This window comes from Bos indicus x Bos taurus, chromosome 18, assembly GCF_003369695.1.
Source record: "Bos indicus x Bos taurus breed Angus x Brahman F1 hybrid chromosome 18, Bos_hybrid_MaternalHap_v2.0, whole genome shotgun sequence".
Classification (NCBI taxonomy): Eukaryota; Metazoa; Chordata; class Mammalia; order Artiodactyla; family Bovidae; genus Bos; species Bos indicus x Bos taurus.
In genome coordinates this window covers 41,654,639-41,668,399 of record NC_040093.1, presented here as the reverse complement: position 1 = coordinate 41,668,399, position 13,761 = coordinate 41,654,639, and the positions used below count along the sequence as shown (strand labels likewise).

The window sequence follows — 13,761 nt, the reverse complement described above, 5'->3', positions numbered from 1 at the left end:
AATTTGCTGTATGTCTCAGGGAACTTAAACGGGCTCTCTATCAACCTAGAGGGGTGGGACTGGGAGGGCAATGGGAAGGAGGTTCAAGAGGGAGGGGACATATGTATACCTATGGCTGATTCATGTTGATGTTTGACAGAAAACAGGAGATCCAACCAGTCAATCCTAAAGGAAATCAACCCTGAATATGCACTGGAAGGACTGATACTGAAGCTCCCATACTTTTGCTACCTGATGAGAAGATCTGACTCACTGGAAAAGATGCTGATGCTGGGAAAGATCGAGGGCAAAAGGAGAGGGCAGCAGAGGATGAGATGGTTGGATGGCATCACTGACTCAACAAAATTTTGTAAAGCAATTATCTGTCAATTAAAAAACAAATTAAAAAAATATATGTTCAAATCCTTCAGGCTAGGCTTCAGCAGTACATGAACCAAAAACTTTCAGATGTACAAGCCAGATTTAGAAAAGGCAGAGGAACCAGAGATCAAACTGCCAACACCTACTGGATCATAGAAAAAGCAAGGGAATTCCAAAAAAACATATACTTCTGCTTCATTGACTATGATAAAGCTTTTTACTGTGTGGATCACAAGAAACTGTGGAAAATTCTGAAAGAGATGGGAATATCAGACCACCTGCCCTGTCTCCTGAAAAACCTGTATGCGTGACAACAAGCAACAGTTAGATCCGGACATGGAACAACAGACTGCTTCCCAATAGGGAAAGGAGTACATCTAGGCTGTATATTGTCACCCTGCTTATTTAACTTATACGCAGAGTATAGCATGTGAAATGCCAGGCTGGATGAAGCACAAGCTGGAATCAAGATTGCTAGGAGAAATATCAATAACCTCAGACATGCAGGTGACACCACCCTTATGGAAGAAGGTGAACAGGAACTAAAGAGCCTCTTGAAGAAGGTAACAAAGAGTGAAAAAGCTGGCTTAAAACTCAACATTCGAAAAACTAAGATCATGGCATCCGGTCCCTTCATGGCAAATAGATGGGGAAACAATGGAAACAAGCGACAGGTTTTATTTTCTTGGGCTTCAAAATCACTGCGGTCGGTGACTGCAGCCACAAAATTAAAAGCCGCTTGTTCCTTGGAAGAAAAGCTATGATAAACTAAGCATTTTAAAAAGCAGAGACATTACTTTACCACAAAGGTCCGTCCAGTCAAAGCTATGGTTTTTCCTGTAGTCATGTATGGATGTGAGAGTTGGACCATAAAGAAGGCTGAGTGCCGAAGAATCGATGCTTTTGAAATGTGGTGCTGAAGATGACTCGAGAGTCCCTTGGACTACAAGGAGATCCAACCAGTCAATCCTAAAGGAAATCAACCCTGAATATTCACTGGCATGACTGATGCTGAAGCTCCCGTACTTTGGCTACCCGATGAGAAGAGCCGACTCACTGGAAAAGACGCTGATGCTGGGAAAGATTGAGGGCAAAAGGAGAGGAGGGCGGCAGAGGATGGTGGGATGGCATCACCGACTCAACAGACATGAGTTTGAGCAAACTCTGGGAGACAGTGAAGGACAGGGAAGCCCTGGCATGCTGTAGTCCTTGGGGTCGCAAAGAGCTGGACACTGTTCAGTCAACTTAGCAACTGAACAACAACAACAATATAGATGTTTTACAATGTTGTATTCATTTCTGCCGTACAGCAAAGTGAATCAGCTATATATATACATATACCTCCTCTTTTTTGAATTTCCTTCCCATTTAAGTCACCACAGAGCACTGAGTAGGGTTCCCTGAGTTATACAGTACCATTTCTTGAGCTAAACTTCTAAAAGCCATTAGGTACGACTGAACAAGGCAGGAATCCATGCAAGGTGGGTGAGGCGAGTGGGTGCTATTGGTGAAGTGAGATCCTTCCACAGAGAGGGACTATTTTAATACAGAAGCATATTGAAATTAATGGAAAACAGATTTCTCAAAGTTGAAGAACAGATTTATAAATTTGGAAAAAGAAATATAGAATGAACCCTACAGTGTGGAAATGAAACTGGAGGAATCAATGTGAATTTAATTTCATTCTTTCATATATATATATACATATAAAAATATACATACACACAATATATATATATAAATTATATATATGAAAGAACCCACATTCTTTGGAAGTACAGCCAGCTCCAGATCAAGAGCACAGGAAAGTAAGATAAGCTTGGAAAATCTTGTTTTGCTAGAAAGTAAGATACAATAAGGATGATGTATGAAACTGAGCAAACCCAGTATTGGCCCTCCCGGCAACCCACCTCTTGGTGTCCCCTGCTTATTGCTGATTGAGAAAAAGGGCTCTGGAAATAAACTGTGACCTCCTACGCTCCCCCACGTGAAGCGAACAGCAGGCCCCAGCAGGACTGAGAAATACAGAACACAGAAACAAAGACAGGGCAGGCAGACAGGAGGGCAGCTGTAACTTAATACATCAGTCACAAGGAACTCCCAGCTCTGCTTCAAAGGTAAAGGTAAGTCTGACACACATTCCTAAGCTGTTTATATGCAGCCCCCAGATCGGCTGCAACCTGAAGACAGATGATGCCACCCTGTGATCTCACCCTGTTACTTCACCTTGCACCAATCAGAGAACCGTGCATAAGCTGACACACCCTGTGACCCTCTCACCCACCTTGCCTTTATTTTTTTTCCCACCTTGCCTTTAAAAACCCTCCACTAAAAAAAAAAAAAACAACCCTCCACTAAACTCCATCGGGGAGCTTGGATGTTTTGTGGACAAGCCACCTGTGCCCTTGTCTGGTGCCCTGGAATAAATGCTGTACTTTTCCTCACACAACCCGGAGCCAGCACACTGGCTTTGCTGTGCACTGCGAGCAGCCTACATTTCGTTGAGTGACGTAAGGGCATATTAAAAGGACACAAAGGTCCGCTTAAAGGGGTTCCCCTTGATCAAATCAAGGACAATATGGGCATCAACATAATGACAGGAACCATTACATAAATAGTAACTCTTAAATCCACACTGACATAAATAAATGGGTAGGGACTTCCCCGGTGGCCCAGTGGTTAAGAATCCATCTTGCAATGCATGGGATGTTGGTTCAACCCTTGGTCAGGAAATGAGGATCCCACATTCCCTGAGGGCTCCACACACTGAAACTCCTGAGCCCAAGCACTGCAACAAAAGATTCCACGTGCCACAACTAAGACCAGATGCAGCCAAATAAATATATATATATTTTTTAATGAGTAAATAACTGGGGAGATGGCAATGTTTTCTTTACAAAAGAATAACAATTAATAATAGAAAAGAAATTATTTTATTAGAAAAACTACTATCTGGCAACCTGCATAGTAATAATGTAATAAAAAGAAATATCGGGCTTCCAGTTCAAGATGGTGGAGTAGAAGGACATGCGCTCATCCCCTCCTGCGAGCACCAAAATTGCAACTAGCTGTTGAACAACCATTGACAGGAGGAAGCTGGACCCACCAAAAAACAATACCCCACGTCAAAAGAAGAAGCCACAGTGATATGGTAGCAGGGGGCGCAATCACAATAAAATCAAATCCCATACCCAGCGGATGGGTGACCCACAAACTGAAGAACAATACTACTAAAGAAGTTCTCTCACTGTTGTGAAGCTTCGGAACCCCACATCGGGCTTCTCAGCCTGGAGATCTGACAAAGGGACTGGGAATCCCCAGGGCATCTGACCTTTAAGGCCAATGGGATTTAATTATAGTATTTCCACAGGACTGGGGGAAACAGACTCCAGTCTTAAACAAAACCATGTATACACCAGGACCTAGAGGAAAGGAGCACGGACCCCACAGGAGACTAAACCAAAACTACCTGCTGGTGTTGAAGGGTCTCCTGTGGAGGCGTGGGTTGCCAGGGGCTCACCACGGGGATGAAGGCACTGGCAGTAGCAGTCTGGGAAGGCCCCCCTTGGCATAAGCCCTCTTGGAGGTCACCATTAACCCTACCATAGAGCCTGTAGACCCCAGGGCAGTGTTGCCTCAGCCCAAACAACAGAGAGGGATCGAAACCCCACCCATCAGCAGATAATTGGATTACAGCTTTACTGAGCAAGGCCCTGCCCACCAGAGCAAGACCCAGTTTTTCCCAGTCCCTCCCATCAAGAGGCTTATACAAGCCTCTTAGCCTCCTCCATCAGAGGGCAGACAGAAGAAGCAAGAAGAACCACAATCCCACAGCTAGAATCCCAGGGACAGGGGAGCCTAGTGGGCTTCCGTCTATGGGGTCACACAGAGTCGGACACGACTGAAGCGACTTAGCAGAACAAAAACCACATTACATCCAGGAGGAGAAAGTACAAAGTTATGTCCCAGATGAAGGAAGTGAAGTCGATCAGTTGTGTCCGACTCTTTGCAACCCCATGGACTGTAGCCTATCAGGCTCCTCCGACCATGGGATTTTCCAGGCAAGAGTGCTGGAGTGGATTGCCATTTCCTTCTCCAGGGGATCTTCCCAACCCAGGAATCGAACCCGGGTCTCCCGCATTGCAGGCAGATACTTTATTGTCTGAGCCACCAGGGAATCCCAGATGAAGGGAGAAGATAAAACCCTACAAAAACAACTAAATGAAGTGGAGATAGTCAACCTGACAGAAAAAGAATTCAGAATAATGATAGTGAAGATGTTCCAGGATCTCAGGAAAACAATGGAGAAGATGCAAGAAATGTCTGCCAAAGACCTAGAAGAAATAAAGAACAAACAAACAGAGATGAATAATACACTAGAAGGAATCAATAGCAGAATAACGGAGGCAAAAGAACGGATAAATTACCTGGAGGACGGAATGGTGGAAATCACTGCCACAGAGCAAAATATAGAAAAAAGGATGAAAAGAAATGAAGACAGCCTAAGAGACCTCTGGGACAACACTAAATGCACCAACATTCGAATTATAGAGGCCCCAAAAGGAGAAGAGAGAGAGAAAGGACCTGAAAAAATATTTGAAGAGGTAATAGCTGAAACCTTCCCTAACGTCGGAAAGGAAACAGTCAACCAAGTCCAGGAAGCACGGAGTCCCAGGCAGGATAAACTCAAGGAGGAACACACCGAGACACAGTGATCAAACTGACAAAACTTAAAGACAGAGACAAAATATTAAAAGCAACAAAGGAAAAACAACAAACAACATACAAGGGAACTCCCACCAGGCTATCAGCTGATTTCTCAACAGAAACGCTACAAACCAGAAGAGAATGGCAGGATATATTTAAAGTGATGAAAGGGAAGAACCTACAACCAAGAATACTCTGCCTAGCAAGACTCTCAATTAGATTTGATGGAGAAATCAATAGCTTTAAAGACAAGCAAAAGTTAAGAGAATTCAGCACCACCAAACCAGCTTTACGACAAATGCTAAAGGAACTTCTCTAGGCAAGAAACACAAAAGAAGGAAAAGACCTACAGAAAGTAAACCCAGAACAATTAAGAAATGGTAACAGGATCAAATGCACTGATCAAAAGACAAAGACTGGCTGGGAGACGAAAACACCTGCGTGTATGCATTTCCACTTACCACATCACTCTGCTTGACTCCCCAAACTGTATGTAATTACTTTATACTGTTAGGTTAATCATGTTCCCACTATGGCCTGCAACTGTAATTATCTTTCATTTTTTTATCTGGCTATTGATTGTGAAAACTGAAAAGCATCTTTTACTATTGTGATTATGTAACTATTACTTAATACCATTGTATCATGATCGATCAACAGAAAAATAATAGAACTCTGTACCACTATGATTTAATAGAAAAACCTATAATCACTTTTTAAAATCCAGATGTATGTCAGAATGATCTTGGAATTTTTTGAAAAATACAAATGACCAGGTATTACTTTTTTCCTCCAGAGCTCCAGGTATATTTTTAAAGAGCAGCCATGTTTAAAAACAACTGGACTATATGATGGTCTTTCACTTTTATCTAGTTTTGTTTCACTTTTTCTATTTCATATTCAGTGCTGCCATTTCATTTAGGTTATGTTTTCCAGTTTCTCCACCTCTTTTTTTTTGATGTCCTTTCTCAAGCCTTTATCAAGCATAGTAGAAAAGCTTTTGTATACATATATATAAATATGTATAATATACATATTTTAAAAAACTTATGAATTTTTGCCTAACTAAAAAATGTATGACATTTTGATTCCACTTTTACAGAATGCTATATTCCTAATTTAAAAAATAGATATGCAACAAACAACAAAGGTTTACTATATCTAGCACAGGGAAGTGAAGCGCAAGTCGCTCAGTCACGCCCAACTCTTTGCGACCCCATGGACTATACAGTCCATGGAATTCTCCAAGCCAAAATACTGGAGTGAGTAGCCTTTCCCTCTCCAGGGGATGTTCCCAACCCAGGGATTGAACCCAGGTCTCCCGCATTGCAGGCGGGTTCTTTACTAGTGGGGCCACAAGGGAAGCCCACAGCACAGGGAACTACAGTCAATAAATATCTTGTAATAAGCTCTAATGGAAAATAATTTCAAAAATTACGTATGTATAACTGAATTAATCACCTTGCTGTGTACCTGAAACATTGTCAGATATACTTCAATAAAATATATTAAGAAAAAAAATCAGTGGATGCTAAAACAAGTGAATCAAATTTTAGTGAGAAATGGGATATTTACATAAAGTGTCTCCCTACAAAATATTTATTACCTTAAAGACAAGAACAAGTTTACAGTGGAAAAACCTGATGTCAGCTACCACCGTAATTAAGTAATCACTTCATTAAGCACTGGTAATATGACATACTATCTACTGCATGATAAGATGCAGTAATAAGCACACATGAGAAATCAGCAGACAAACCCAAACTGAAGGAAGTTTTACGATATAATTCATCTGTAAATTGTCAGAAGCATCAAGATTATAAAAGTCAAGGAAAGACTAAGGAACTGTTGTAGACTTAAGGAGACTAAGAAGACATGAGAACTAAATGCTATGCACAACCCTGGACAGGACCCTTTTGCTAATAAAGGACCAAACCACAGAACCTGAATGGAGTCTGTGGATTAGATGGGAGTAACATACCAAACCTAATTCCTGGTTCTGATCATTTATTACTATCATGTAGGAGAAGGTCCTTGTTGCAGGAGTTACTGAAGTATTCAGGGGGTCACAGAGCATCCTAAAGGCAACCTATTCTTAAATAAAATAGAAAAAATTCATTTGTATTATTCTCACCACTTATCTGTTTGAAACTACTTCAAATTATCCCTCGACCCCCAGAATAAGGGGCATATAAGAAACTTCCCTGGTGGTCCAGCGGCTAAGACTCCATACTCCCAATGCAGGGAGACCAGGTTTGATCCCTGGTCAGAGAACTAGATCCCACATGCCACTACCAAGACCTAGCACAACCAGATAAATAATTGTTTTTAAAAAAGGGATGTGACATAGCTCTATGTCTAAGTTATCCTCAAAATGTTGTTACCAATTTGTACTTCCCCAGGACAATGTATGAGAGTAAACCCAAATCAGAATTTTATTCAGTAAAAACAAAACAACCCAAAACGCTTATCCTTCCAGCTGAAAATCAAACACGCTTTCAGAAGGACAGGTACATGCTCAGAAAGGGAGCTGGAAGGATGCATTCCAAACTGGTGACAGTGGACATGTCTGAAGAGAAAGGAGGACAAAGAGAAAGAAAGTGAGGGGGACTATTGTGGATTAAATGCTATATTGTTTGACTTTTTCTCCTTAAGAATATATTCAGAGAGGGATAAACTGGGTGACTGGGACTGACATATACGCACTATATATACAGAACAGATAACTAATAAAAGACCTACTATAAAGAACCAGGAACTCTACTCAGTGCCCTGTAATGGCCTATAAGGGAACAGAATCTAAAAAACAGAGTGGATATATGTATATGTATAAGTCATACACTTTGCTGTATAGCTGAAAGTAACACAACATTGTAAATAACATATATACTCCAACAGAAATTAAAAAAAAAAGAATATGTTCATTTATTACCTTCAGAAGAAAAAAAAGGCATTGAGGGGACACTTGTTTCCTAGGAAGTGTAAGAGTGAGTTTACAATATCACCTTTGAATTTCCTGATGCCATATGCAAAGCTTACATGTATATGCATTATTAGCATTTTTCTGAAAATACTGAAACAGAGCAGGACCCTGCAGGGCCCTCCTGGACACAAAAGCCTTTCTGTGTCCTCCATTTCTTGCTTATGAAAAAAAAAAAAAAGGCTTGTCTCCTAGGCATCCCCAAGTTCCAAAGAGCAGGCTCAAGCAGTTAATGATTAGGACACAACAGTCACGGACTCCTAATTCCTTCTGAAGGGACAGAGGTAAGAATTTGATGCACATTTCTGAGCTATCCTTCAGAAACTAAGACAACCCCCTCACCACCCAGGTGGAGGATGGTAACATCAGGCTGACCACAAGCAACACAGAGCCCCTAGACTGGTTGGAACCAGAAGGTCGATGACTGAGATTCCCAACATTTCACAGCTACCTCACCACTAACCGATCAGAAGGTCCACGAGCTATTATGCATCTGAAAACCCTCTGCCTTGTCTTTAAAAATCCTTCCTTGAAAGCTACTGGGAAGTTGAGATTTTCTTTTTTGAGTGTGAGCTGCCCTTTCTCCTTGCTTGGCATTTTTATTTTGCTGCAAAGACTACTGTCAAGAGTTTGGCTTTATGGGACTTCCCTGGTGGTCCAGTGGTTAAGAATCCACCTGCCAATGCAGGAGACATCGTTCAATCCCTGGTCCAGGAAGATCCCACATGCCATGGAGCAACTAAGCCCTCATGCTCTAGGGCCTGTGTCCTGCAACAAGAGAAGCCACCAAAATGAGAAGCCCACACATCAAAACTAGACAGTAGCCCCCACTTACAGCAACTAGAGAAAGCCCAGGCACAGCAATAAAGACCCAACACAACCAACGAAAGAAAGACAGAAAGTGTGGCTTTGTGTTTAGTGGGAACACTAACCTTGCTTGGTTACAACACAGTCATAGCTCTCATCACACTCCCAAAGAGAACCCTGCCTTATACCTTCCAAGATGGACATTTCTCTATCTGAGCTGGGTCAGACCATCCTCACTAAGAAGATACTAACATTAGGAAGGGATACACAAGTCTAGAATTTGCAACACTGACACTGTCTTCCCATAATCCTTTAGTTAAAGCTGTTAAATCTCAGCGACAACAAGGTTTTATCTCTCTTACCTGAGAATTCGTACTTAGCACAGGACATGTCAATGGTTGACTCCAGGTCAATCTTGGAAATGTCTGAAATCCAAGACCGGAAATGTTCAAACAGAATTTTCCTAGAAATGTAAACAAAAGATAACTTGTTATACCATGATGGGGGCTTCATTTCGATCTATGACATAACTGTTTTTCCCTGCAGGTTTTGGTTAATTGAAGAGCCATTCTTGAGAATGTTCTTCGCTTTAAACTTGCCAAGTTTAAGACTAGTATTCCCAGGGAAATAAATGCAAACCTCTCTACTGTAATATATTTTGTTCTAATGTTTTAGCTTATTTTCTTCCTCTTAAATTTATAGTATTGCCCTATCATGATAGCGGTCTGGCCTTTGACAGCAGAATACCAATGTTCTAGTCCAAAGTTACTGACTTCTAGACATGCTTTTCAGCACTAACACTAGCTCTATTATTTAATGAACACTTGGGTGGGTAGCACTGTTGAGGATTAAAAACTTTAAACTACAGTAATGGTGACTACTATGTTAATTGTGTAACAATCAATAAACTTTTTTCATATAAGTTCTGATACTAAGATGATACCAAAGAAAAGATGGTTGAACATTTCCATTTACAGCTAAAGTGGCTCTGTATAGAACTCTAACACAATTTAAGACTCACTAAACTCTGAAATTAGGTTAACTTTGATGGATCAACATTTTTATGTCAATTTTATCTCCATAAAATTGGGGAAAATATTAAAAAAAATATTTTTAAAGGGTTTATGTGAGTTCAAATTTTGCACATGAAGAGATAACACTGTTTCAATCATCTTAATCCAAATGTACATAACTGAAATCCCCATAAAATGCAATTGTGCTGTTAATAACTAAAGATCAAGCTCCAGGTTGATCCCCTGAAATTTTATTACCAAATATCTTTTTATACTGTATACTACCCAATCCAGAACGTTCCAGAATATATTGTATTTGTTAGTCCAACCATAAATGCCATGTAACTTTTACAGGCAGAGTTGCAAATTAGAACAGACCAGCAAAGCAAACTGCAAACCAGGCTTCAGGTAAAGTGGGTGGTCAAAGTCTTGGGTCTTAAACGTTTATGCAACTGATATTATCAAAGCCTTCCATCCCTCTTTTACTGGTAACATCAGCTGCCACAAATTTATTCCATAGAAAGCTCTTCCTCCGGTCATCCCACGAAGCTGTCACAATTATAGGGCTATTTTCTGCCATCATTCTTATTTGTTAACAGTACTCATGAGAGAAATCACAGAACCTAACGGGGAAATAAAAAGGTCACCTTTCTGTAAAGACAAGGAATTCCATCTCTCACACCATCTGGCTTTTACCATTTGGGTACAGAATGTAACTCAATCCCAGAGGAAAGAAATGCTGATCAGAGGCGTGGTGTGAACTAATGAGACAATGCCCTAAAAGTATGGCCTTGGGGGAAAAAAGGTCTAAATATCTGTGAACTGTTACGAGTACAGTTAACAAATACTTCAGGTTTTAGAATAAAGAATCTGTGCAGACTGCCATTATTTTTGGAATTATCATGGGGGGGGGGGGCGTGGAAAAAGAACAGGATGAGAAAAAAATAACTTGTATAGATGAAAAATAAACAGCTTTTACGAAGTAACATGTGTCTAGTGTAGCAAAACTAGGGGAAAAAATCCTATAATAAGTAAAAAGAAATTTTAAAAACCTATAATCCTATTAGCCAGATTTAAACATACCATTCTTACAAGTCTTTTTCTTTGTATACACATAGGTATACAGATAAACGTTTCTTTTTTCCAAATGAGATCACACCTTGTGTGCTATTTTTAACTTCTTTTCTCTTTATATTTTTCTAGCCTGTGCCTTTGCCAGCAGTATCACATTTTATAAATCACTTCAAAAAACACTGCAAATTTAACTGGGACAAAATAGTAATTGTGTGAGATACTGAGTCTCAGAAAAATTAAAATGTAAAAAAAAAAAAAGCGTCTTGGAATTGATGAAACAACTACCATACTCATGTGCTGAGTATTTAATGGTATTAGTTCAGTTCAGTCACTTAGTTGTGTCTGACTCTTTGAGACCCCATGGACTGCAGCACACCAGGCTTCCCTGTCCATCCTGGAGGTTGCTCATTTAATGGTATAGTTTTCCACTTTGTTCTGTACCATTATCTGTATAACTCTTGATGGACGGCCATTTAATTTGTATGTAATTATTCACTATTATAATAAACAATCTTGTATGGAATCTTTGAGCACATCCTTATTTTCACAGGACAAATTCTTGTATGTGGAATTATACTACAAAAAGCAAGCACAATTTTAAGTGTTTTGATACATTTTTCAAAACCATCTTCTAAGAAAAATTGCAGCATTGTATATCTACACTTCTGTCAACCCTGGGGCTTTTGTTTTAAACATATGTCAACCTGACGATGTGAAAGACGGTACCGCCAGTGTTAATTTGTTTTCCTGGTTACTAACACAGTCATTTTATCACTGAAAACTTTGGCCATGGAATCAGACAGACATGGATCTGTATCTCAGCTCCATTTTCCCCTAGATAACTTTGAAGAAATTACTTACTTTCTGTTTCCTCCTCTACAAAAGGGGACAATAATGCCAACAAAGATGGCATGATGTAACATTTAAAGCACTTACTCCTTTGCCTGGCACATACTAGGCACCCAACAAGTATGAGTACTCCTTTACCTTAAAGCACAGATGTGGGGCTCTCTTCTCTTCTTCAGATCATCAGACTTGACCATGAAAAAACAAAAAAAGGATTTCCTTCATAAATCAGACACACAGAGCAGAGCAGTTTAGGACGGGAGCATGCTGGCAGTCCAGCGCTGTCATTAACAGCCTGGACTCTGAAGCCGAAGTGCCTGGGGTTGACACGTGGCCCCCTCCATTTGGCAGCTCTGTGACTTGGGCACGCTGCTTAGCCTCTCTGTGCCTTATTCACTCCACAAATACTTACAAAGGCATTACAGCAGAGCTTATATATTCTTGTGGGGGAAAGACAATAAACATTAAAAGTTGATTATTAGAATAAAAAAGGTGAGAAATGTCAAGGGAAAATAAAGCAGAGTACGAGGGACCAGGAGTGCTAAGAGCAGGGAAGGGCTTGCAATATAAATTTGGTGGCCAGGTTAGACCATGCACGTGCAGCAGAGGCCTGAAGGAAGCTGGGAAGTGTACCCAGGGAAGATCTCAGCAAAGCAGATTCAGTGTCCTGAGTGGGGAGAATGCCTGGCCTGTTGAAGAAATCATAGGATGTGGCTTAGCGAGTTGGAGGGAAGCAGCAGATAGTGGGGCCAAAGATGTAATGGGAGACACACAACCACTCTGGTTTTTGCTCAGACAAATGAGAACCATAGGAGATTTTGAGCAAAACTTTTTAGAACTGAGATGAAATTCACTTAACATAAAATTTACTATTTTAACATCTCCAAGAATGTAATTCAGGGGACTTACAGTGTTTTCACATGTGCAACTATCATGCACGCACGCTCAGTTGTATCTGGCTCTTTGCAACCCTGCGGACTGTAGCCTGCCAGGCTCCTCTGTCCATGGAATTCTCTAGGCAAGAAAACTGGAGTGGGTTGCCATTTCCTACTCCCACTATCTAATTCTAGAATATTTTCATCACACCAAAAATAAACCCTTTACCTATTAAGCAGTCATTCCCCATCCCCACCCCCAGCTCCTGGCAACCACTGATGTACTCTCTACATTTTGCTGGTTATTACCTATAAATGGAATCACACTATATGTGGCCTTCTGTGTCTAGCTTCTTTCACTGAGCTTGTTTTCAAAGTTTACCCATGTTGCAGCAGTATTTAGTACTTCATTCCTTTTTCTGGCTGAATAATACTCCACTGTATAGACATACCATTTTGATCTATCCATTCAATATCAGTTGATGGATACTGGGTGTTTCTACTTTTTGGCTATTATAAATACTGCTGCTTTGAAATCTGAGTACAAATTTTTATGTGAGCAAATGATTTCAATTTTCTTGAGTCCATTAACATTTTAAACAAACACAATGGCTGTACGTGGGCCAAGGGCAGAAGCAAGGAGAGTAGTTAATCCACCAACAGGATAATCCTGGTACGAGAAAAGGCTTGGGTCAGGTAACAGCTATTAGCAGTGGAAGTGAAAAGTGTGTTTTTCTGAATATATTCTGACAGTAGATCCAACAGAATTTTCCACTGGAATGGAGAAGAGGTGTGAGCGAGGAATGAAGGATAACCTCAAGGTTTCTGGCCTGGGTTACTGGAAAGATTGACGCTCATCAACTGAGATGGGGAGAAATTGTAGGTGGAGCAGATTTAGGGTAAGAAGACAAGCAGTTTAGTTTTTGAAAGTGTGAAACACTTAACAGATATCCAAAAGTGGAGGCAAAGCCATGAGACTCCCTGGAGTCTCCAAGGGCGAAGTCCTAGAGTACTCTGTCATTAAGAAGCCAGGTACCAAAGGAAGACCTGCCGAAGGGAACTAAGAAGGACTCGCCGGTGAGGCAGAAGGAAAATGAGT

The 13,761-nt window shown here is 40.6% G+C and overlaps 1 protein-coding gene across 2 annotated transcripts in view; it reads right to left on the bottom strand.

Moving 5' to 3' along the window:
- The window catches only part of OGFOD1 (2-oxoglutarate and iron dependent oxygenase domain containing 1), a 31,566-nt gene that overhangs the window by 11,639 nt on the left and 6,166 nt on the right, over positions 1-13,761 (bottom strand). The window contains exons 3-4 of one of the 2 annotated variants that reach the window (XM_027516513.1): positions 11,929-11,975; positions 9,217-9,317 (exon numbers count right to left, since the gene is read on the bottom strand). In XM_027516513.1, the coding sequence (XP_027372314.1) occupies positions 9,217-9,317; positions 11,929-11,975 (148 nt within the window). The remainder of the gene's footprint in view (positions 1-9,216; positions 9,318-11,928; positions 11,976-13,761) is intronic. The other variant, XM_027516514.1, reaches the window with a different exon arrangement.